Source organism: Calidris pugnax, unplaced genomic scaffold (genome assembly GCF_001431845.1).
Source record: "Calidris pugnax isolate Ruff unplaced genomic scaffold, ASM143184v1 scaffold54, whole genome shotgun sequence".
NCBI lineage: Eukaryota > Metazoa > Chordata > Aves > Charadriiformes > Scolopacidae > Calidris > Calidris pugnax.
The window spans coordinates 14,535,399-14,561,167 of NW_015090864.1; the positions used below are offsets into that span (position 1 = coordinate 14,535,399).

The 25,769-nt window shown below is 36.2% G+C and overlaps 1 protein-coding gene across 2 annotated transcripts in view; it reads left to right on the forward strand.

Moving 5' to 3' along the window:
- Positions 1–440: 440 nt before the first annotated feature.
- The window catches only part of KIF5B (kinesin family member 5B), a 31,615-nt gene continuing 6,286 nt past the window's right edge, over positions 441–25,769 (forward strand). Inside the window, exons 1-21 of one of the 2 annotated variants that reach the window (XM_014945033.1) lie at positions 441–485; positions 5,877–5,964; positions 7,666–7,739; positions 8,247–8,351; positions 8,765–8,813; positions 9,137–9,192; positions 9,296–9,383; positions 10,847–10,971; positions 12,531–12,635; positions 13,060–13,205; positions 15,041–15,189; positions 16,615–16,808; positions 17,559–17,627; positions 18,725–18,931; positions 20,659–20,802; positions 21,430–21,618; positions 22,479–22,596; positions 23,293–23,354; positions 23,449–23,558; positions 23,742–23,843; positions 25,664–25,724. In XM_014945033.1, the coding sequence (XP_014800519.1) occupies positions 474–485; positions 5,877–5,964; positions 7,666–7,739; positions 8,247–8,351; positions 8,765–8,813; positions 9,137–9,192; positions 9,296–9,383; positions 10,847–10,971; positions 12,531–12,635; positions 13,060–13,205; positions 15,041–15,189; positions 16,615–16,808; positions 17,559–17,627; positions 18,725–18,931; positions 20,659–20,802; positions 21,430–21,618; positions 22,479–22,596; positions 23,293–23,354; positions 23,449–23,558; positions 23,742–23,843; positions 25,664–25,724 (2,253 nt within the window). In that variant the 5' untranslated portion in view covers positions 441–473. The remainder of the gene's footprint in view (positions 486–5,876; positions 5,965–7,665; positions 7,740–8,246; positions 8,352–8,764; positions 8,814–9,136; positions 9,193–9,295; positions 9,384–10,846; positions 10,972–12,530; positions 12,636–13,059; positions 13,206–15,040; positions 15,190–16,614; positions 16,809–17,558; positions 17,628–18,724; positions 18,932–20,658; positions 20,803–21,429; positions 21,619–22,478; positions 22,597–23,292; positions 23,355–23,448; positions 23,559–23,741; positions 23,844–25,663; positions 25,725–25,769) is intronic. The other variant, XM_014945034.1, reaches the window with a different exon arrangement.

Genomic DNA, 25,769 nt, shown 5'->3' on the forward strand with positions numbered 1-25,769 from the left:
TCCTTCCACAGGGTGTAACCTTTTTAACTAGTAAAGAGCTTTGAAATTGTTAATTTAAGCAGGCTTCTTTCTGTTTTAATATTTTATTAAATTGTTTTTTATAATGGCTTTTCCTGTTAGGAAATTTTAAGGGTTTTGTTAAAACAAATAGTAGGGTGACTTGTTGTGGGTATGACTTTCATGTTAAATATCATAAATGTGCCTGTATACAAAAATTGATAGCAATTTGCTCATGGATTTCAGGATTTTGTGTAAGATGAAATTATGTGCTTTATTTTTGCAAATGAAAAACTGCTTGCAACTGAGTAGCTTTATAGTTCTGCTTAACACATCTATACTTATTTTTTTAAAAAAGCATTTCTATAGCTAGTCTTGTTCATTTTAGAACTGTCCAAAAGATAAGACAGGTTACTGAATACAGCGACACTTCAGGATTACAGGCTGAAGCCTGAGCTGAGAACAAGTGCTGTCAAATGTCTGAAGTGGTGAGTTGCAATGGGCATTCCCAGAAATAAGCAGTATTTGTCTGTAGTCCAAATGTTTCCAGTAATGATCATAGTATATTCCTTATTCCTATAGTTTTCAAGAAAGAATTGTGGCTACCTACCTGTATTTTCTTACTTGTTTACAGTGCTATGTTTTTGGATGTAAGATGTAACCCCTGTGATCCTGGGAAGACCCTGATATGTTTAGCTTTCTTTTTAATTTTTAAATACTTTTTAAACTAGTATTGGATAGTAAATGAGAGCCAAGCTAGGTTTAAGTTACATTAGAATCAGATTAACGAAGATCAGTTGCTATTACTGCAGTTTTTGGCAGCAGATTATTCAAAAGGAACATGTAATTCATACGTTGCTGAAAGAAAAGCTGTGCTGGACCATATAAATGCAAGAAACAAGGTGCATTTTTAAAATAACTTTTTTTGGTATTATTTTGCTAGCATGAAGGAAATCACTGTTTAATTAGAAACACACGAATAAAAATGCTTAAAGACTACACTGCAACTTACATATAAATCGGAAATTGCAGTCTGTAGCTGAAACAATAAGATTCTTTCAGTGTTGCTCTTTTTTTTTTATTTCATTCCATGAAATGGTGGGTAATAGAGAGGCTTTTCAGATGACACTGATATGATGATTTAACAGACAAAGAATATTCTAGCTTACGGTAATGTGTAAAGGGAGAGCTGTACTCCCTGGGTGCTCTACCACTTGCTTGGAAACACCTCACTCATCTTGTACTTGGTGGCTGTTCTGAAATTCAATGACAGTTTTTCTGCCGGCAGTGCTTACATTTCTCTTTAGAAGAAACTCTTTACTAAAGCAAAGCTTGGCTAAAGCTTTTGTTCCAAAATTTATCTCCGTTTTGATGCTGGAAATTGAGTTTCCAGTCACAATTTTTAAAAAATAAAATGACATGGTTTAGTCCTTCTGTCACAACAATAAATAACTGCTGTAAAAGTTGATACTTGAGTTGCAGTGTTTGCACAGAAATAAGAAAAATAGGGCAAAAGGAGCTGAGATCCTGTTCTGTGTCGGCTGCAGTTTTGTATGCACAGAGCTGGGAGAAGAAGAAAATGCCTTTTCCTTATCCTAAAAATAAAATACTGATTTGGAACGGTGCCTTTTCAGTCATTGGCAATGTTGGGCTCTGTTAGGTGTGTCAAAGCAGCAATACCTTAGCTTAGTAATAGGAAGAACTGAGTCAGGTATTTGACATCACACTTTCCAGAAATGGATCGCAGTGGGATTTTTCTTTTTCCATATTTTGATCTTATGGGAAGAATGGTCTTTATTAAAGATGTGAAACTTAAGGGAGAGGTAAGCCCATGACTTCAGTCTTTTACCAAGAATAAGCTAACCATTAGTGGGTATAATATTTCTCTAGCAGTCCATTTAGGAAAAAACACTAAAGAGCATCTGGATATGTTGTGGCAGAAAAATATGCTACTGATTTTCAAATTGACTTTGCTTCAGATACTAATGCACAGAAAATAAGGTAAACTAAAGTAGTTTACAGGAAGTTACAATGGGAAAACGAAATATATTTTAAATTATTTCTATGGGAGATAATCTGAAGTATTTCTAGGACTTTTAAGGTCGATTTCAGCCTAGTTGTGATAGGATTTTTGCATAGTCCTCGTTGAAGGCATTGAGAGAAACTTTTCTGATGGAAACTTATGCGTGCTCCAAATCTTGTGTAATTTTGACATGCTGAGCAGCCAGTGAGGATAACTGGTAACTAGCTTTAGGTTAACCATGGAACTGTGTACTTTAAACATAAACCACTTATCAAGATTCAGTTTAACTACCACTAAATCATGTTGGAAATGTACCTTTTTGAGGGCTGTGAGAGCACTTGCAAAGTTTTTGCCATGGGACCACCATCCCTTCAGGACAAACTATTATGGGAATTGAAGTTGTCCTCTAGTTGGTTACTGACAGAACAAATGCTGTGCAGGGAGTGAATGTAAGTGTTGAATCCTCTCTACTTGGAGAGAGGAAGTCAGAAGCTCTTGCTTGTTTGCTTGATAGTTTGGGTTGCTTAGAGGTTGTATATTTTAAATTTTTATTAGGATTTGAGTAATAATTGCTGAAAAATTCCAGAGTATGTGAAAGCAGCACCATACCACAGTGGTGACGCTGCTACCACTGCTGTTATCAACGCTGTGTGGTGAAGTTGCTTGGACCTTTTGTGTTTACAGTTCCATCATAATATCTGATTGTTTACTGCTTGAGGAAGAAAAGGCATCTGGTATAGGAAAAAATATCTGACACTTTAATCTTTCTTGATTAATCTCTTAAAGGTAATGAAGAGGCTTTCTAGGGCAGGGTAATCTGTGTAATACTGTTTTAGCTTTGTTTACAGCAGAAAGTAGACTGTAGAGAGAAGTGATAAGTTACAGATGTCAAAGATGTGAAACCAGATGAGTGGGAGTAACTTGTATTCTTAAAACATAATTATCCTGGAACCTGTTTGGCTAAACCTACTTGGTTAGATATTGATTCAGTAATGATGGAGCAGGGGCATGCCTCTAATGTGGGTTTTCACAGGTGTGATAATTGTACTGTGACCTGGCAGGGAAGGGAAATATGTAATTGGATTTTTGAGTGCTTTGAAGTTGTATTGCAGCTTCATCTAGGAACTGTAATACTGAGGACATATAAACAAATATTCTGATATTCCACTTTCCACCTGCAAGGGATGGGGAACTGACAAATGGTATAAACAGGACCCCTTGTGAGGATTTTTTTTTGGTGAGAATTATTAATTTTTGTGAGTATGTTGATAGTTGTTGAGGGAAATTGGAATTTGTCATGTGCCTAGCAGCTTTCACTGTATAAATGAAGAAGATCAATTAGAGGCATTACTGTCCAAGTGAGTCCTTGCAGCTTGGTTTCCTGTTCTTACTAGTCTGTGGCATTCATCCTACATGCTGTTTGTTGTATTAACATTTTGTAAAACAAAAGAGACTGTAATTATATGAGATACTGTAATTTGGCTCTATTCTCTTATGAAGGCATTTGAATGGCACCTGGAGAGTAGATAGCCTAAAAGTATTCTGCCTACAGATTACTGTCAGATTAGTAAACATAATTTTTGTTTAACGTAGATGAAGAAGAATAGTTCAATCAACCTTTGCTTGGCAGAAGAATTAAAAAGAAACAACAAACAAACCAACCAGAAACAAACCAAATCCCTCTAAATGCTATTTAAAACTTTAGATAAAGCAAGCTTTTTCAGAACCTGCTGCAAATCCGTGTAGATTGCAGGGTAGTTGCGGAGTAGTGCAGGTTATGCCTACAGTTCTTTTTAAACAAGGCATCTTCCTGTACCAGAAACTAGGCTCGATATTTATCTTTTTAAATTTTTAAGTTGAATTTCTTGGAAGTAAATAAAAAAAAAACCCTCTGCTTTTTTGTAGTAATATATAAATACACAATAATGTGTGTGTATACATTCAAACACATACTATGCAAATAATGTTTGCATTCTAATATACTTTTCTATTCTCAAAGTTGTCATGCTGTATTTGAAACAGCAAAGATCAGATATGTTGGCATCTGTGAGAAATAGTGAGTATTGTTAACACTTGCTGCACAGGCTGTCAGAAGATTGTATCCAGGAATTTTCCCTAATTCTTCTAAAATCAATTTAATTGGAATAATTGTAATCTATGTATTTTCTGGAGCAATAATTTAGAGAAGAGTCTAAATTTTACAAGTGCAAGTGAACAAATTGCTAATGCTGCACAGATTGCAGTGATGTTGGAGGCTTTTGCTTTTCTTACTATATTTTTCCAATGTGTAATGGTAAATACAGTACTCCAAAATGGTATTATTTCAGTGCATACAAATATGCAGAAGTTGAGCATGAAACAGATTTGATTAATGTTTTGTGATGTAGGTGACTTGCAGCATGTAGGGCAACTGATTGATTGTGAAGTTGGAGGCTTTTTGAAACTACAGCTGCTAGTGAGAGAAAAATCTAAGTCACTGTAGAAAAAGTAACACTGGATATACATTTTTCTATGTAATGTGTTCTCAGTCTTCATTTTCTTACCTCAGGGTTACTTGAGCTTGTTTGTCTTTGTCTTCTGGTGTATGTAATGGACTCAATTCTACCTATACAACATAGGAATTTGAGGTGCATTTGAAGCTCAAATGAGTAATGGAGAAGGCTTGTGATTTCCCTGCTGAGAAACAAATGTTCTGACAAACTTCAGCACCTTAGGGATAGTTTCTGCCTACTGAGTCTTGTGGTTTCTTGAGTGTATTTACACAGTGAATGCTGTAATTATTTTTTCCAAGAGGGAGCTCATCCACCTGACTTCAAGCCCTCTCAGCAGACAGATATGTGTTGAATCTAAAAAGCTGTGTTTAGTGTTATGCTGGATGTTATTAAAAGGAAGGTCACGCTGGGGATGGGAATGTAGTGGGTGGGTGAAAGATGGAAGCTATTCTTGTTTCTTTGCCAGGGAGGCAGTTCCAGAATATCCTTGCAGGAGAATGATAATGAATTAAATTTAGGCAAAGTGGAGCACTTAGCAGTTGCAGGGAGTTTAGCAATGGTAACTGACCTAGGTCCCTTAGAAACCTTGCCTGTCTGCTCGGCTGCCCACTAAATCAAGCTCTGAAAATGCCATGGAAAACTTGAACTTTGTAAGATGAGTGTAATAGTTCATATCCTAATGGATTGTCAGATGCTAAGAACTGCATTAGGAACACCTCTTCTTTAAAACAAAACAAAATCCAACATTCCTTTCAAAAAGCTGTCTCAGAGGTTTCTCTTCCAGTGTCTTCTAAAATGAGTCTTCTGTAGAAGGTTCCCGTCCTCCAAAGTGGTCTTTTGCTTTTGCTTATGGAACTTCAAGGATATCGTGTAGGGAGATAATTCTTGTGCTGACTGTAGGTGATCCAAATACTTCCTTTTGGTTTTTAACAGATATTACCAAGACAGATCTTCTGTGTGATGTGGTATAAGCTGGTTTTAATAATTTAGGTTTACCACAGTAAACCTGCTACCAGAGTAGAAGACAATAAGGGGTTCTCGGATGTACAAACTGGGCACTGGTTTACATTGTAAATCAAGTAAATTGGGGTCATGTGGCAGAGTAGAGTTGAAGAACTGTTTAGATTGCACTTTGGAACCAGATATATTTAATTCAAGGCCTTACTTGCAGGCAAGCATGTGAAGATTTAGGCTATGCTATTTGATTTCTTTGCTACTGTCTTCAAGTGCTTAAAATAAAACAAAAGATTGGGCTGAGACAGTATAGACTCCTTCTAAACTATATGAACAAGCACCTTCCAGTTCTACTTCCAGTGTCTCATTTTTTTAATAGCTCTTCTGTGTCCTTTTTTTTTTCCCTGCAGTCCAAGCCATATATATTTGATCGTGTATTCCAGTCGAACACATCACAGGAACAAGTGTACAATGACTGTGCTAAAAAGATTGTCAAAGGTAAGGTGGAACAGCAACTTTAACCATAATGAAAAGTCTCATATTAATGTGGATTTCAGTGTTGAAAACTGATACTTCTGTTGTTCCCTTGTACATTCTGAATGTTTAATAAAAGCCATCATGGATCATAGCAGTATAAAATCATCTTGTAGTTGAGCTGATAAATTATGTTAGTGCTTAACCTGCTCTTTCAGTCCATTGCAACGTTTGGTAACATTTACCTCTTGTGTTTTAGTGTATTTTTGCAGATCTTTGCGAAAGATTCGAAAAAATTATTTTTAACAAAATTAATCAAAATAATTTATGAACAGTTTAGTTTTGGGTTTTTATTTCCCAAATCTATTGATGAAAACATCCTACAGTTTTTTTAGTTTGCTTGGAGGAACATAAGATGAAAGGAAACTTGTGAAATCATGTGTATGCTATAGATACTTTCTAAGCTTGTTTATATACACAGTTGAAGGGGGATTTTTTTGGAGTGTGATTTTTAGTCTCAAAGTTTAAATGTGAATTAGTGCTGTGCATGTAAACTGTACATGGAGTGTACGGTTTCTCCAAACTTGAGTTGTCAGAATTGGCTTAGTAACTTCAGAAAATCCCTCAGTAAGTAGTTGTAGTAAGCAATTAGCTAGTTTCCTGAAAATAAAATGAATTTGTTGGGATCAGTAATAAATTATAATTGACACCATTTTCAAAACTTTAACAAAGCCTTCCTCTGAAATAGCAACTATTAGTGACAAGAGAAGACTGGCTAAATGTCGGGTTTTTTGATCACTAAAAAAATGAAGTGCTATGAAAAATCCATGCTGCTGCAACTATTAATGAACTTTTTAACTATGTTACATATAGTTAAATGTATAATAGTATATAACTATGTAGTACGTAGTTAAAGGAACTCACAGTTAAATGAACTACTTGTGAGTTAATTAGGATTAGATCAGAAGTTTGCTCCTTAAAAATTGGAGTTAACTAAGAATTGTAATGGTGCCCCTTTTCTCCATCTAAAAATCTGGTCTGTTTCTCTGCACAGCATTTCTGTGCTACTTCACGTGGCAAATGAGCTGTAGTAGGGGTACACATGGATTACGGGTGTGATGGGGTGGCAAAGACTTCCCCATTTGGAGTATCTCATGCTTGTTTTTGGAAAATTAAAGTTTGCATGCAGGAGGTGATTCTACAGTAATGGACTTGTAAACAAACCAACCTGTCTTTCTCTCACCCCTTAATCTAAAACTTTGGGATGGTTCACTCATAATTTGAAATACAAGCTTAATGGCCAAAGAGTAAGATGCTTGAAACTTACGGCATAGCCCATTCTCTTCATGATTGGACAGTGAAACTTTCCTGAAGGCAGAAAATATTAAAGTGTTCTCACATATGGTGTTTCTTCTGCTTTATCAAAGACCAGCCATTCAACCTGGCAGTTGCATTGATTTCCTTTTTGTACCTGACTCTGAAGTCCTGATTTTTCTGGTTGAAGGAACAGATGCTTCTAACACAGTAAACTTCTGAAACGCAGTAAATGATGAATGACTTAATGCATTAAAAGGGGTAGGGAGGAACACCCTCTAGCAGAGTTCCCAAACATTGAAGGATTTAACTTGCTGAACATTTTAGGGACTGCCTGCTTGCATTCTATTTCATTTTACTTTCCTTTAGAAGAAGGAAATGAACCCTAATGAAAATGCTCTTTCCCTTTAGATGTACTTGAGGGATACAATGGTACAATATTTGCTTATGGGCAAACATCGTCTGGAAAGACACACACTATGGAAGTAAGAAATCTTAAAATAATTTTCCTCTTATTGTCACTGTCATCTCTTTTCATCACAGTAGTCTTATCTAGTCTTATCATGTCAGCTTGTTTTCATCTTGCAAGTTTGATTTTCTTTCCATTACAACATTTTGATACTCAATTTTGATACTCAAAATGTTGTTGGTTTTTTTTCAGGACTGACAATGGCAGTTATTGTATTTTTTTTTTTTTCAGCCCTCAGTAGCAGGATGAGAAACACAAGAATAATGTTAATAGTACATTTTCAGTATTAGTAGTTTGGGAGATTTGGAGACCGTTCTTTTCACTCCTGGCAAATGCTGGGCCTAAGGCTTTCCTTTATAAGTAAAAGGCTTTCCTTTATAAGTAAAATAAGTGCATCATACCTGTTAGCATTTAAAACTAATTTGTCTGTTAACTATTTGGCCTTTGGATACTGCTTGTGATGTTGGATTCGGTACAAAACTTTCATTTTCTTGTATCTTTTTCTATATCTTTTTCTAATAAGGGGAAGCTTCACGACCCGGATGGAATGGGTATTATTCCAAGAATAGTGCAAGATATTTTTAATTATATTTACTCTATGGATGAGAATCTTGAGTTTCATATTAAGGTAAACTTTTCTTCCTTGTTACTTATTTAATCTTTGTTACAACTGAAAGTAGCCTATGGTTAAATGGATGTTCTATATCTGTTCTAAGTGCCTTTAACTTGGAAAATCTGAACATGAGTCATTTCTGAATTAACTGACTCTTCCTAAAGAAGAATTACGTTAACACTTTAATCCTGTTTCCATTAAACATTGATGGTAGCTATCCTGATAACCTGTGGCAGTGCAGATAGTGCTTGAAGCTTTTGATCAAAATAGTTTCTTCTTAAAGGTGTATTTTAGTTCAGCCTTAAGGACTTGAGCTAGATATGGTTTTATGTGAGAGGTCATAATAAATCATGCTGGATCCTTCTGATCAAAAAGCAAAGCATTTCTGGTTTCTGATGCTGTATCTTTATTTCCCTTTCCACTTCTAGGTGTCATATTTTGAAATATATTTGGATAAAATAAGGGACCTTTTGGATGGTAAGCCTTTTATTTATATTGTACATAGAAAATAAATTGTTCTGGAGAGAATATAAAAGAATGAAACCTGAAAACCTTCTCGTGATACTAAGATAGGTATGCAGTATGCTATAAATAATAAGGGTACATCAAAATAAGATAGCATGGAGCTAATCTGAATAGTAATACTAAAGCTGCAGTAGGGGTTGTTTCATGTATATTACTTTTTTATTAAGTATTTCTGAGAAGTAACAGCTGTGACTTGGAAATGCATTGTTCACAGCTCATCCATTTTGCAAAGAAATCACATATACCTTAGCTGTGGAACTTTTTTTCTTTTCCAGTTTCAAAGACCAATCTTTCTGTTCATGAGGACAAAAATAGAGTTCCCTATGTAAAGGTGAGCATCAGTCTGATATGTTTTCATCTTTCGCTCCTCTAGTGTACGGCATTTACTTCTGGCTTGTTGATATGATGGTTTTTTGCCTTTTTTTTTTTTAAAGGGTTGCACAGAGCGTTTTGTATGTAGTCCAGAAGAAGTTATGGACACTATAGATGAAGGAAAGTCGAACCGACATGTAGCAGTTACAAGTAAGTACTATCTTTTGTTGGTTTATGGTGCTTTATTGCTTCTCTCCTTGTATGCCTTAGAAAGTAGGGAAGACAAAAATAGTGAGTTAATAATTCCGGTTTTTGAAAGGGTTTAGCATAAGCAATTTCAGCGTGGCTTTCAGAAAGAACTATTTCAATTCATTTCTTGTTAGATGTTGTTACTTAGACCTGGATTGAAAGGAGAGAGTATGTGATCAGTGAGGAACTCTGAATGGCTGGAGAAAAAGATGTCGTTCCGCGTTGGGAATTGTGCAAAGTCCCAGTTTGTGGCATGTGTTTTGATTACCTATGAATATATAATTAAGGCACTTAGGCCGTTCTGTTGCATATTCTAAGAAAAGCTGGTCAGAATATGTATTCAGACAAGCTGCAGATTTAAGCAGCATCCCAACGTCCCAAGGTTTTTTGGCCTGTTGCATGCAGTAGAGTTGCAAGGAGCTGTCATAGGTCTCCAGATTCCTACTAGAAGCAGGATTAGGTATGGACAGAGGGTTAAAAAAAAACAAGGAAAGGTGAGGTGCGTGCAAAGTAATACTGCAGTTCTTAGCAACTGAAGTGACTGTCAGAAATCTTTGAAAGCCAGATCAAGGGTGAGTTTCACAATCTTCCTGTGTCCAGTTCTTTATTCAGGAAAAGAAAGAATACACAGTCATTAAGAAAATAAAAGTTTTTTTCTTCTCATTTCTTTGGTTAAGGATCAAAAATTAAAATATGATGTTCCTTTTAAGGAATGACTTAGTCTTGCCTTTCTACTTCATTGCTCCTAGATAGTAAGATTCTGAAGTAGGGACCAGATTAAGTAACAGAAATAGCAGAAACTTGGATAGAAAGATATAATTCTATGTTGAACTGCTTCTCTGGCATCAGTAAGCTGGTCCTTTAGGCCTCTGAGGTTTTTATGGTTAAAAGGAAGAGAAATAGACTTTCTCATTCAGATTGCAGTCAGCTTAAATTTTGTCAATAAATTGAAAATCATTCTTTAAATTCAGGAAGTCTTGTTTACTCTGCGTTTTTCCTGGAGAGACCACTAGGGATTTAAACCAGAAAGGAGTCAAAGGTTCTGGGACATCTAGGTCAAATTTTCACAAAAGGATAAAATGGGATACATTGTAAATCTATAAAAAAATGTTCTAGTATCAGAATGTAAGTGTGCTTTCTGTTATGATGAAGTAAATTGAAAGTGTGAAATCCATAGGTGACAGGTTAGTAAATCTCATCCGCGAGCTTATGTGGTATTAATAGAAGCTCAAGGGAGACGGGGTCTTTGTTACTCGACTAGATGATACTACTGGGTTTGCTGCCTCTAGTTTTGTCTTCCAGAGATTACTCTATACGGTTTCATTAGCTTTAAATCTGTCACTTCAGTGTTGTGTGGGATGACACTGTTTTGTGAAGTTTGTTTGTACAAATATTTTTGACAACTTATATATTTTGGATTCTAGATATGAATGAACACAGCTCCCGAAGTCATAGTATTTTTCTTATTAATGTAAAACAAGAGAATACTCAAACAGAACAGAAATTAAGTGGAAAACTTTACCTTGTGGACTTGGCAGGTAGTGAAAAGGTAAATTGAATTTCTTTTTCTGCTCTGAGAAACTCTGGTTATTCTTTACAATCAAATATTTTACATTAATGCAATACTGATTGTTCAGTTGTCATCTCTGAAGTGTTTTAATTTTGACTTTGAAATGTGGTTTCTGAATCCTAGTCTGGGTTGGTCATTAGATACTACCTCTTTAAGCTGATCTGCATTTCTGCAGTAAGGGTTTGTAAATACAGAATAGGGTGGGGAAATAGGCTAGAGTTCAGTCTCAGTATCTGTGAGAGCACAAAAGTGTACAGGTCTGTTGGGTAGCCAGGTACTGGAGTAAAAAGAGTTTTATGGATGTGAAATAGCTGTATTTTCTTATTAAGTGGTACCAAGTTTAAGTTGAAAATCCGATTAACATTGTTTAAAATGACAGCTTGCTTTCCTGCGTCAGTGCCTTAAAGTAAGGAAGGAACTATGTATTGTTTTGGTTATTGTGTATAGACTGTAATTCAGCTTTTTAAGAGCTGGATTTTTGTTCTTATGTTCATCTTTGCTTCTGGGGTAATCCCCATCTTTTTCAGTCCTTTCTGCTTGCTCTTGTCTTTCCTTGTGTGATCAGTCTGTGGCTTTATTGTTGTCTCTGATCCTCTGTTTATTCTGGAATGTGTTTCTTAGTAGTGGTCTTTTTTTAATGAGAATGAAAAGAAACATTAAAGTGAGAACAAAATTAAAGAAAAAGGCTGCTTTGCAGGTCTCCTTTCTCTGTAGTTTTGTTCCTTTCACTGTTTATTTCAAACTTTGCTTTCATACGTGATGTTTTTTTGATGCTTTGTCTTTGGTTGCTTTAAACCTTGGCAAATAGAATTGCTTAGTTGTAGGAGTGATCACAGCTTGGTGAGAAGAATAGTAAAGGGAGGGTTATAGAACTGTAAGTCAAATTCAGCCCTTGAGGCAGGAGAGCTAAGGTAAATTGAATGGTGTCAGGGTAGATTTTTTTCACATTTCTGCTGATACCTGCCCAAGTTCCTAGAGCACTTATCTAGGTCAGATTCAGCCTCTAAAATCTGTTCTCACAAATTCTTGCTAATATAGACTGCTGTATTTTCTGGGGGTGTGTGGTGGGAAGAGACTGGTAGTGTGTGGTTTGGTGTTTGATTGTTGTTTTGTTGCTGTTACGGGGTTTTCTTTGGGTTTTTTTGTTGTTGCTGTTTGTTTTATAGGATTATTTTTTGTTCCTTTTACTCTAAGGAATTCAAACTTTTTGAGAAACTTCAAAAAACTTTTGAAGTTGTTTGATAAAAATTTTGAACTGTACATTTATCTTCTATAAAAAGGCATACTGTGGGAAAATACTCACTTCAGTTTAACAAATCAGATATGTCTTCAAACGCCGAGTTTTGAATGAAAAATTGATGATGAATCAGAGAAAGAGTCTGAGGAGGAGTTTGCTTACTCTAATCCAGTTTACTTATGTGTACCTCCTAAAGTTGGGGAGATTGACTTAAAAGCAGAAAAATTACTCAAGTTTTATATTAAATGTGGAAGGTGTTTTTTTGAAGATGCTTTTAGTAATTTACTGAAATATTGTATAGGTTAGTAAAACTGGAGCAGAAGGTGCTGTGCTGGATGAGGCTAAGAACATCAACAAGTCTTTGTCGGCTCTTGGAAACGTCATCTCAGCTTTGGCTGAAAGTAGTGTAAGTGTCCCATTCTGTATTTTTATACTTCAGGGTTGAAGGATTGCATCTCTGAGCATGATACTATGCAGAAATTCTTTACTGACCTCAGTGATATTTGTGGAGTCTTTTAAACTAATCCAGTTGCACCAATGCATTGCAAATTGCCCTTACGCTGTATTGACACTGATGATTAATAGTTAACGTTTAATGTTGAGGGTCCTAAGCATTATACTGACAGTTTTTTTGTACTCTAGAAGTTACCAAATGTAGAAGTACAATTTTATGTCACCCCATGTATGTTCAGTCTTGTGTTTTATGAATTGAAGTAGAATTTAATGTCTTTCTAATGAAGTTATACCTAGCAAAAGCCTAGCTCTTACCTCAATGAATTAAATAATGTCTGAAAAGTTGTGACTGATTCATTTAAATGTTTTCTTCATAGACTTATGTTCCGTATCGTGATAGTAAAATGACCAGAATCCTTCAAGATTCACTAGGGGGTAATTGCAGAACCACTATTGTTATTTGCTGTTCTCCATCTTCATACAACGAGTCTGAAACTAAATCTACTCTTCTGTTTGGCCAAAGGTGAGTAAATGACTTAATGTTTTGCTCTTGCTGTGGGCTATAAATGCAGAATGAGAAATAAGTTACTCCATTAAGATTCCTGAATCAAGCTAATTAGAATGTTCACTTTCTGTAATTCTTCAGTGCACACATGGCTAAGTGTGGTCATCTATCTTATATAGATAAAAATCCTTAAATTGGGCAGGGTCCTGAAGACTTGTGTATTTCCAGGAATACAAAATGCAGTTGAATGTGTAGTCTTGGAGGGAAATTAATACTCTTTTTTAATGTGGGAGGAATGATTTTTTTTCCCCTATTAAGTTGAATTCTTTTTGCTGGGAGAACCTGTCCTTTGCCAGCCTTTCCCTGGTGGAGTGCTGAATTACATCATTTGGTCTGTTTCCTGTATCTAGCATTCCAGTACCATTTGAGTTAATACTTCTAAATTCCTGTGTCATTTGTAATTGAATTCATAAGTATCCATTTCAAATGTAGTGTTTTGTTAGGTATCTCTTCTTTACTGCTCTGTTATTAATGCTTCATTGTCATACTCCAGTTCCTCACCAGTAGATTTAATCACTTTATTTACTGGAGCACATTAAAAAGCTGTCAGCATTTCACTTCGTTCATTTAGTCTTCTGTTAGCCTACCTCTTCCACTTTAATTAAACAAGATAGTTTCCTACTGGTCTTTTCAGAGAAGATTTTTATTATGGGAAAGTAGACCAAAATACTTCAGAACTTCTTAAAACCCTGGCAGAATGTGGGTAGTTGGTGGGTGTGGGGTAATGACTGCATTCTGCAGCAGTGGAGGTCTTTTGGCCTCTTTTCGGAACCTCTTCCTTTCATATTAGTACTTGAATGACCTATTGGGAAGTGTCTTTGGGCTGTAGCTCCAGTTTCATTGCCTCATGCTCTTGTCTTCTTCAGGAGATAGTAAATTATGCTTTTATCTCAGCTGCCATGGTTAGTCTGGTATATTAATTCAGCCTTCTAGAGGTGTTAAATTTCTGCTGAAACATGCAGCTGTAGTAACTGAAACTAGATAAAAATCACATAACTTAGTAGGAAATTATGTGCCTTTTGGTAGTAATCAGTCCGAGTAAGACTTTGCAGAAAGATGCTTATAGGAGTCATGTTATGGAGAGGGGCAGAAATTTGTTACTACCATTAAACTTCTTTCCTGTTTTCATCTTTGGGGGTGAGGGGTTGGTATGGGGTAGTAGGAGACTATGCAGAAGAATTACTGATGTCAATCAGTAATCAGTGGCACTAAAGTAAAAACTATACCATTAACGTTTATGAAGATATATTATTAGTGCCAATTATTGTAGTTTCATCTCCAAAGTTAATGTGTTCAGGTGAGATTTGCCTGACTGAATGCAGACAGTCAATCTGAACTTTAGCTTGGACACCATTTTGGGTAATGGAGATACAACAATTGGATATTTAGGTTGAAATGAGCTGTTTCTTTAAATAAGCTTGATGGTTTACACCCTCAAAGTATTATGCCCTCTGTTGGAGAGATTTTTGCTAGATGTGGTGAATGCTGCCCTTTATTCAAAGCTTTGTGCTGTCCTGACTCAAATTCTTTCAGGTGAAAGCACACTGCTGAATTTTTCCAAATCAACCAGCTTGAGATTTTTCCAAAGCTTATTGTGTTGCTCTGTCCGCTAACAGTTGTATCAATCCAACTGAAAGAATAGTCAGTTGGCAGGGAGTAAAGTAAGCTTTTTGGAAGAGGTGGGAATTGTTTACACTTTCACCAGTGATAGATAGGAATTTTATTTAAGAGTCTTTAATTCTTTTCTTTAAAAAAAAAAAGAAGTTTCAGAGTTTTTTGCTGTTTCTGTGTAGAGCAAAGACCATTAAGAACACAGTGTGTGTCAACGTGGAGCTCACTGCAGAACAATGGAAGAAAAAGTATGAGAAAGAAAAAGAGAAGAACAAGACTCTGCGTAACACCATACAGTGGCTGGAAAACGAGCTCAACAGATGGCGTAATGGTGAGAAGCAATTACGTTTTTGTTCTGCAAACTTTAGGGAAGATAATAGACACTGAATTAGTATTCAGGATATCAAAAATAATGAAGAGCACTATGCAAGACAGTAGTAGGAATATTAAAGCTAGGATAATAAGTTGACATAGGAACTTCATATTTTTCACTCTATTACAACTGGAACATCTAATAATCACATAATGGGAAAAATGTTTGGCAATATATTGGTATTAGGTTCTTCAGTGCTTAGTTTACTACAGAACTAGAGTTACATTCTCAAAATTTTATTTTGGGGGAGAAAAAATGATGTAAATGTAGAAGTTTGCAGAAATTGTAAATGAGTAAAATTTTCTCTGGTTTGGTTTTCAAATCCAAATCAATATCACAAGGTCTTATCTTTGTTTACAACTCAAACGTGTTAATAGGCATAAAAATGACCCCAAACCCAAAATTGCTGACAGTACAGAATGTGTGCCCATCTTTTCTTCCTGAGCAATTGACAACTTACCTTTAAAATGTCTGGCAAAATGCAAGTTAAAAATGAAATCTTAAATTCAAGAATGAAGGAACATAGGTTGTACTTAAGGATGTGTTCTGGAGTTTGGCAGCTACAGAAGATGATTTTGCAATCTTGTAAAGAGCTGCACCACAACCTGGTGCAAATGTGAGAGAAGTGAGCTCCCTTAAGTAAGTTTAGTGGGATGTGACGTGTGTTTAATTTTTTTATTTTTGAATCACTTATAGAGATGGTATGAGGCCACACCTGAAATGTTAAGTATAGTTCTTCCAGAATATTGACACAAGGTACTGGAGTGTTGGAAAGAGCCCATACCATCCAAGGGCTGCAGAAAATGTTTTGTAATAAGGTGCTAAGGAATTTGGGTTAGTTTACCAGAGACGGCCTTGATTAGCATATGTGGTATTTTTTCTATGCCAAGTTAGTAAAGTGCTCTTATCAGAAGAGGTGTAATGAATAAAAAAGGATAAAAATGTAACTGAACAAATATTTTAAATTAGAAGCAAAGCAATTTAAAAGTAAACATGGCTACGTAGCAAGACAGACTACCAAGGGAAAAGAAAGGATTTTCTGTCTCCAGGGCAAGTTAGGTGCCTTTCTGAAAGATACAGAGGTGAGATTTGGAGCTCATAGCAGAAGAAGTGGCTGAGATACAATGTTCTCAGATAGTTTGGATGATCCCAGTGGGCATTTTTTTTAACCATGTAATCATGTGATGGCTTACTAACTGTAAGTTAGCTGTACAGATAGTAGGGAGTATGTAATACTTCCCAAGGCCATGTAGTCATGTGAACTTGATGGCTCACTAACTGTAAGTTAGCTGTACGGATAGTAGGGAGTATGTAATACTTCCCAAGGCTAATTTTGTGGAAAGTACTTCATGGCTGACTACTTAAACCAAGTGTATTCTTTAGGGGAGACTGTACCTGTTGATGAGCAGTTTGACAAGGAGAAGGCCAACTTAGAAGCTTTTGCAGTGGACAAGGATATTACGGTTATTAATGATAAACCAGCTACCACAATTGGAGTAACTGGCAATTTCACTGATGCTGAGAGAAGAAAATGTGAGGAAGAAATTGCCAAACTATACAAACAACTGGATGACAAGGTATGCCATTCTTATTTAATGTAAGACCTCTTGGAAACACATCTTGAGCTATATTATGTAATATTTAATTTGCCAGTCTTCGTTTGTTAGTACAACTTGCTTCAATATTTGTTGGAAGTGCCTACTCTAATTCTGTAGCTCTGACTAAGAGATCAAAAATGCCTTATCCGGTTCTAAGTGAGCATCCTTTCTTAGTTACTCCCCCTCCTTTGCTGAAACTAATAAAAATGTCCTGAAAACTAAAGTATGACTACATAGAAAACAAGATAAAAATGAAAGCTAGGAAGGAAAAGTTAATGAGAATCTTGAACAGTATTTCTACTTTCTGGGTGTAGAACATTCCTAGTTAATGGTTTGTAATAATACTGTCCCAGAAATAGGAAAATAATGAGAAAGCAGGAAAATGAGTAATTTGAAGACAGCAGGTGTTACCTTCCATGTTATGCATATTTTATTTGAACATAATCTTAAATTTAAGCAGTAGTACTACATTTGGAGAGGAAAAAAATATTTGAATAAAGTTCTTGTTGTTTCTAACTTGGAAGTTAGAACAACTTGGAGAAGACAGGTTAAGAACCTAGTGGATCAGCCAGTGAAATCAAAAGGATTATTTTTTTACTTTTATTGCTTTCTGTTGTATAATTGTCTGAGAATATGGAAAAGTTAGATGCTTAACATCTCCTGTCTCTTAGATTATTTTTCCTGAGCGATATTTGTCAATTCATTGAACACAGTCTTTCTTAACTGCAGGATGAAGAAATTAATCAGCAGAGTCAACTAGTAGAAAAACTGAAAACACAAATGTTGGATCAGGAAGAGGTGAGTTTCACTCCTGCATCTATATTCCTTCTTTTTTTTCTTTCCTTTAGAGAAATTGGAGATGTTTTGAATAGGTCACAGTTTGTGACTGGGGAGTAGAATCACGTTTTATGACTCTATAATATAGTTCTCTTCTATTCCTTATGTAAAAGCTCTGCCTATTCATTCCCCTCCCGCTGACACTGAGCTAATGGCTGAACTTAAACCAGTTTACTTGAACCTTATGTATCCAGGATGAAGGAATTGAAATGTTTTATACAGAGACATAGGCAGTTTTCCCTATGTAAAGTTAGCAGTTTGTCAAAAATGAAGATACCTTGATTTAATGTAAGAAATCTGTTTTAAGGTTTACTTTTGATCAGTTGCTGTATAAGGAGAGAAGGGGAAGGAGGGAAATGTAATGGCCCATAATGAAAAAGGAAGTATCTATGGGTTACTTCAGAGTATATTTGCTAGAATATTCAAATGCTTTTATGCATGTGTTGACAGTGATGTAACTTAATTAAATGGGGAAAATACCGATTAATAATAGTTATTTTCATCTAGCCAAGGTATTAGAGGCAATAATTCTATATAGCACAAAGATGGAAAAAATAGTAATCTTTGTGTATATGGCAAGAAGGAAATGGGTTGAGGACTTGGGAAGCTGGAGCTATTTGATGTTATTTCAATAAATGAATCTGCCTGTTCACTTTGTCTAGTTAGTCTTCAGCAGCTAATAGTGTGAAAATGCTGGAAGCTTAGTCCCTGGCCTGTTGACAATTTCAGACTCATGAGTAGTGTTCAGTGGCTGTTCTGAGAACTTGCAATATTCCATGTGCATTTCCAGTTGCTGTCCTTATGCATCTTGATTTGTAATCACTTCCATTTTAAAAATGTGTTAAAAGCTAAAGAACTATGGATATAGATGATAAATATAATTATTTGTTATATTTTCATTGTACCTGTCCTGCATCCTTCTTGCATGATACTAGACACTAAAAATATAGATATAAGCTTTTGCAGTAGCTAAAAACATTAATAAGGTTCAACTTATGCAAGGAATTTTCCTGATGTTAATTGTTGTAATTTTCAATAAATCTCTATCAATGTTGCAGCTTCTAGCATCAACCAGACGGGACCAAGACAACCTGCAAGCAGAGTTGAATCGCCTTCAGGCTGAAAATGATGCCTCTAAAGAGGAAGTGAAAGAGGTGCTACAAGCCCTTGAAGAATTAGCTGTCAATTATGATCAGAAGTCTCAGGAAGTAGAAGATAAGGCAAAGGAATACGAACTGCTTAGTGATGAACTCAATCAAAAATCGGTACGAAATCGGGATAAAAAATTACTGAGTGTCTTCAGTGTAACTTTTCTTGCCTTACCAGTATTTCTTGCTTGAAGTCATTTAAAGGTTTTTGATAAGGGAAAACGGGAACTTAAGTCTAAATATTTTTTTAGTTTTTAGCTTCAGAAAAATGCATGGTGAATGTTGACCTTGATAGCGTTCATCCTATTAGTACCTATGGTATTTTACTACCTGAAGAGTATTCAGAGAAATCTTAGGTATCAGAAGCTTTCATTACATGCTGGTGATCTGACCCAGTTTTGTTTGTCTTTCTGGTGCAGTTGAGGTAGTCTTCATTTAAGAATTGCTTCTTCCAATTCTGGAATTGCAGTGAGCTTTACTTGAAAGGAATGTGTATTTGCATGGTATATTTATGGCATGTAAAATGTAACTTACCTTGATGCCTTCAAAACAGGCAGTTGATTTTACTTTCCTAAGGGAGTAGTCCTGAACACTGAGGACATGGTCCAAAAGATGGCCCTGGTTAAACTACAGATACAGCATCAGTCCCGCAGGATGAATACATACACCTCCTCAGGTGCCTGCATAGTTTCTGAATTGACTGGGAGCCAATAATTTGACAGGCTTCAGTCAGTTTTAAACAGTTAATACTCTATCCATTATCCAAAACTTCTAAGTACTGGAAAGGGCAAGCTTGTTTGCTGGCATTGCAGGCAGAATATGTGATGGTTCAAGTCTCATTCTTCTCTGTTCTTGAAGATGAGAATTCAGTGGGTCTGGGTCTTCTGGTGAACGTGGCTTTTGACTTTCAGTTAGTAAAATTTGACTAGATGCAACACTAGCATTAAAATTGATGTTCACAAGATCATGAATCCTGTCTTTAAACGTTTAAGTATTCTGAGCTGAGTAGTCTTTATTGGTAACTTACATCACTTTAAGGTCAGCTGAAAGTCAAGTGATCTCTGGTCTTCCTGTTATAAGCAGCATTTAAAATTTTGTGGAATAGGTGCATGTGTGTATGACTCTGAAGTGTACGGTTTGGGTTTTTGGTTGGGTGTTTTTTTGTTTTGTTGTTTATATGTAGTTTAGAATCATTTGATTATCTATAATCTAATATAGATGTTGTAACTTGAATTCCACTAAGTGTCACGAATAACTCAATCCATGAGAAAGCAACAGCTCTTCTGAGGTGTAGTAACGTTAAGACACGTCAGTGTTCTCAATCTGTCACAGCTAAGCCATGCAGTAACCATCCTCTGGCATCACTGGCTGAAACTTTCCTGCTGTAAAAATTCTGGCACTTTTTTTTTTTAAAGCTGAAGACCAGAGAGCAGACAATTTCTGAGAATGCAGGCTGCTGAGATGCAGCCAGTACAACCACAGCAAGTGTTCAACTTGTCTGTACATCTTTTTCCTATAAACGCAATCCTCTGCAACATTTAACTGTATACAACTCCACTGTTTAGCAATGTTGATGTGAATTTTGTTGCAGAGTTGTAAGATTATATTTTGTGAGCTGAAGGCCTCTCTCAGTACTTTACATTTTTTTCAGAAGAAATACTGTCACTTTAGGACTTCTAATTTTTTTTGCTGTATGGTGATAGGTTGATACCAGTCTGGTTTTAGACATAAAAATGGGACATTTCAGTAGGCAACCACATGTTGCTGTATTTAAATAAATAATATTAAAGTAGTTCTAAAAAAAGTGTGTTCTGTTCATTAAAGTGTGACTTCTTTTACTGTAGGTCACTCTAGCCAGTATAGATGCTGAGCTTCAGAAACTTAAAGAAATGACCAACCATCAGAAGAAACGAGCTACAGAGATGATGGCCTCCTTACTAAAAGATCTTGCAGAGATAGGAATTGCAGTAGGAAATAATGATGTCAAGGTAAGAATTAGTGCATTTTTAATGCCATGTATTACTCACGTACACTGTGGGTAGGTGGGGTCAGTTTTCTTAGTACAGTAAAAATAACCACCATAGAAAGCCTCACTTATATTGATAATTTGGGCATAAGCTTATCCCTTGCTTATGCTGTGACTTATCAGGTCCCAAACAGCATTTGATTATGCAAGGATAAGGAAGAGCAGGTATGGGGTTTTTTTTTTTGCTGAAGTAGTGTTTTCATTCATACTGTTAATCTACCGTATGAAATGGTCATAATCAGCAGCAGCATCTTGGAAATCTAATGCTGACCTACAGTGGCAATCAAGATGTTACTAAAAATGGAATGAGGAACAGAAATAAAAGATAAATCTAGAAGATCACTGTAGGACAAGAACTAGTGTTAGATGTCTACAGTGAACTATATTTCCCTCTTCCAGTGACTCATTACCTTTGTGCAAACTTCTAAATAATCAGTCAGAAAACTTAACAGTTATGTTTTGGTGTGCAAATGCTCTCAGTATCAGTAGAGGCAGGGGATGTGTGCTGGGCACTAAATTTTGCTCCAGCTCATATTTAATTCTGTTTTGTGATGTGAGCGTTCTGAATGTGTCACTCCACACTTTTCAGCAGCCTGAGGGGACTGGCATGATAGATGAAGAATTCACCGTCGCGAGACTGTACATTAGTAAAATGAAATCAGAAGTAAAAACAATGGTGAAACGCTGCAAACAGTTAGAAGGCACACAAGCAGAAAGCAATAAGAAAATGGAAGAAAATGAAAAGGAGTTGGCTGCCTGCCAGCTCCGCATCTCACAGGTAAATCTTTCTTTACACTGTACTTCTTGAATGTTCTTTTGAATTCATTAACCTGCGGGGCGGGGGGTAGGGATGGAAATTGCAGTTTCTTCTTGGCACCTAACAAAGTACATTGTGGTTGAACAGCCACAGGACTCAGCTGTATCCTCAATCATCTTTGCAGTTCGGATGCTTCTGAGTAGTTGTGTGACAGGATGTCAGAATGTCTGTAATATGTCTGTAGCCTGATAGGGCTTTTGTAGTGTTTGTATTAAGTGCTGGGGTCCGTATGTTCTCCATCATAGGATCCTTTACAAATTCAAGCCTTACAGAAGCTGTGGGCAGTGAGCACTCTGCCTACTAATGCAGCAAGTTGGAAGTGGGAGAGGCAGTAACGGCACAGTAAGGTTACAATAGGCTGCACAGCAGGTGAAACTTAACCTCTGGTGTGAGAGAGGTCATTTTAATGTGATTCCTAGCAAAGATCAGTAATGTGACTTCTAAAACTCTGAAAATTGTGATCTACATATGCAATTTAGTTTTTCTATATTTTGTTTTATATACAGACAGTAGTCTTTATGTCAGGAGATGCATATTTCAGTGCAGTCTTCTAAGTACAGTGGGACTCTCTTGCCTCTGATAGTATTTAACATTCAGAACATTTCTTCTCCCAACCAATTTAATTCCAATCCAAAATAAAGACATTGCCTTACAGGCTACATTACAGATATAGTTGAGTAGTCATATTCTTCTTAAAGCTTAGTTAGCACCATTTTTATTTTGAGATTAGGTTACTTGTTTAAAAAAAGTATAAACTGTTTATGCAGATATAATTCTGTGATATTTAGTTCCAAAGTAAATGAATCTTTCCTTTCCACAAGCATGAAGCCAAGATCAAGTCATTGACTGAATATCTTCAGAATGTGGAACAGAAGAAAAGGCAACTGGAAGAGTCTGTAGACTCCCTTAATGAAGAATTAGTTCAACTCCGAGCACAGGGTAGGAACTGCCTCCTTACACCCCGCCCACCACCACCATTTTACATATATAGTGATAAATAGGAAATTATTCTGTTCTATTAAATTGAAAGGCAGAGCTATAGAATGGGTTTTTGCTACTGAACATGTAGAATTGGTCAACAGGAAAACATATTTGCTGTTTGAAAGAACTGCTACTGATAGGATTAAATTTAAGATGTTACTGATTTAATTGACCTTAGTGGTGAGAGGAGACTTTTTCCAAATTTTAAGGTGTTGGGTGCGGCAACAAAGGGCATGGGCTCCGCCAAGTGATGAAGCGAAGACGTTTAATGTTTTATTTTTACAGCATATATAGTTTCTCTCTTTTGACCACACACTGAGCTCTCTACACAGGTTGTGGGGCCTGTCCACATGCTGTTATGAGCAATACAATTGGCTACATCTAAGTGTTCATGCCCCAGGCCAATTAGTCGTTATTTGTTTTGTTATTGTTACCTGTTTGCTAGCTTGCTATCTATTTCATGTTACCACATAAGGACATTGTTTACTGTTCTCAAGGCTTCTTTCCTATCACTGCAAGAACACCGCTCAGCAGCGAGTCTCCATAATTCCTCACTCCCCACAGTTGGGGAGGGAAGGGAGAATTAACACCATCTTCCCTGGAGTCACCTAGTTACCTGGCTGAAATGTGTTTTCTCTCCTCTGTCCTTACTAGAAAAAGTCCATGAGATGGAGAAAGAGCACTTAAATAAGGTTCAAACTGCAAATGAAGTTAAAGTAAGTTAATTTCATTGCTTTTGTTTTTTTTAAAACCAAAGTGAAATATGGCAACTTTTTAAAGCATATAATACATACTGTTTTTTTCTAATAGCAAGCTGTGGAACAGCAAATTCAGAGTCATCGTGAGACACATCAGAAACAAATCAGTAGCCTAAGAGATGAAGTTGATGCAAAGGAGAAACTTATCACTGAACTTCAAGAGTAAGCAATTGTCATTATTTTGTTACTGCCAAATGTCTCTGGACTGTGTGAGTTCAGAGCACAGTGTGGTGGGCAGGAAGAGGACAAGGGTTTTCTCCAGCAGTGTCTTCCTAACTTGTGTTGCTTTACTAAATATAACTTCTGAGAGGTTCAGTTGATGTAATATTTACTTTCTGTGTTCAGCCAAAACCAGAAGATGATGCTTGAACAGGAACGTCTCAGAGTTGAGCATGAGAAGTTGAAAGCAACTGATCAGGAAAAAAGTAGAAAACTGCACGAACTCACGTAAGTGATAATTGGGCATAGAACAGATCTGTGTGGGATTGCTTCCCTCTAAAAAACTAGTGACCTAATATGATGAAGTTCCCTTTTTTCTTTTGTTTTTTTGGCTCCTTCTGTTCCCTTACTCTTTTTTGGTTCTTGTGTGATTTAACTAGTTAAGTGGTTCTGATTGGCTGCTTCTTGAGATTGAACAGTTGCATGCTTCCTTGAGTAACTAAATAACAATGTATTAATGAATTAGAGACTGAAAAGTTAATGCAGTAATTAGAATTGAGTTCTGCTTGCAGGTAAGTATTCAAGGGTCAAGCTGAAAAATAATTCTCACCTTCTAGAAATCTGCCCATAGTCACCTGGAAATTTTTTTAGAGTATCAGTAGCAACCCCTTTCTGGCATATGTGAATTTCTTTGCAGAGTTAAAACTAGGTTGTCCTTAAAACTTTTGAAAAAGTGCATGCTTTTTGGCCATGTTTAAAAACACACAGTGGCTTTCAGGTTTTTATCATAGAACTTGAAATAATCAGAGGGACCTGACTGGTCTGCACTGATAACCAATAAGCAATGCCTTTCTTTTTCTTTTAGCCTTACTGTGAAACACAACGTTGGTTTAACTGACTAAAGTTTTAACAGTGCTCTGGTCTTGTGAATACATCTTATTCTGATTTATTTATATGCCACAATGATTACAAAAGTTACATTAGTTACAGTAGGCTTTCTTTTCTTGCAACACTTGATACCCATAGCACATCATTGCTTCTTATTTCAGTTTGCAGGCTGGCTAAAATGTATATAACATTTATCCCTTAAAGGTACTTGCTATATTAGAAACTTTCCTTTTCAAAACACTTTCAAAGAAATATTAAAAATTAGTTTGGTGCTCTGTGTCCTCCCCCAACCTTTTTGAATCCTGTTATTTTCCATTGTATGTCGTAAATATGCACGACAAATGACAGGCTGGAAACAGTGCAGATTATTCATGTTAGATTTTTTTTTTGATGTAGAGTTGTTTAAAATGCCTGAAACTGCTTTTCTGCTGAGGCCTGGAAAATGGATAGGATGCTGAGAGATTCTTTAGAATATTTTGCTACCTCAAATGTTTAATCATTTAGCAAGTCCAAATTCCTTTCCTGTATCCTGTTATCTTAGTAATTGCACTTCCTCACAATTCTGAGAGATAACATTAGCAATGCAGTAAATGCTTTCAGGTTAAATAGGAAGGCAGAAGCTCTATAAAGTGATAATCATTAGGTTATATTCCTGTAAACTCTGACTGTTGTTTATGATGCTAGCTTTGCAGATGTGTTGGGAGCGAGGTGGTAGAACAAAACAAAGAAAAAAATCCTTAATCTGTCAGGTGATACTTGTCATCATCTCAGCTGGTCAGAGCTAAGAACATCTGTAGGAGATCATCTCCCCAAGTATTCCTAATGAACCTGACTTTGAGAGCCTTTCTTCAGGGACATGGTTTAGCTGTGGCCTAGCAGTGCTAGATTAATGGTTGGACTTGATGATCTTAAAGGTCTTTTCCAACCTAAACAATTCTGTGGTTCTATTCTAGAAATTTATAATGTATACATCCAAATGTACTTGTTTTTATTCCTTCAATATTACAAGTACTTCCCTCTTCCTCCTGCAACTCCCCAACTCCTCCCCCACCCCATGTGGATTTTTGAGTGTGGTTTCATTTTTGGTTACATCCTTAATTGAGGACTTCAACTGAAAAACATTTTTCATTTGTACCATATAGTGTTTATCACTAGTCTCCTAAAATGTTAAAATTTTCAATTTTGTTCAGATATTTCAGCATGAATTTATTCTGTTTTAGGGTTATGCAGGACAGACGGGAGCAAGCGAGGCAAGATTTAAAGGGTTTGGAAGAGACTGTGGTAAGATAATCAGAATATGTTTCAAAGCAAATGTCAATACTTGCT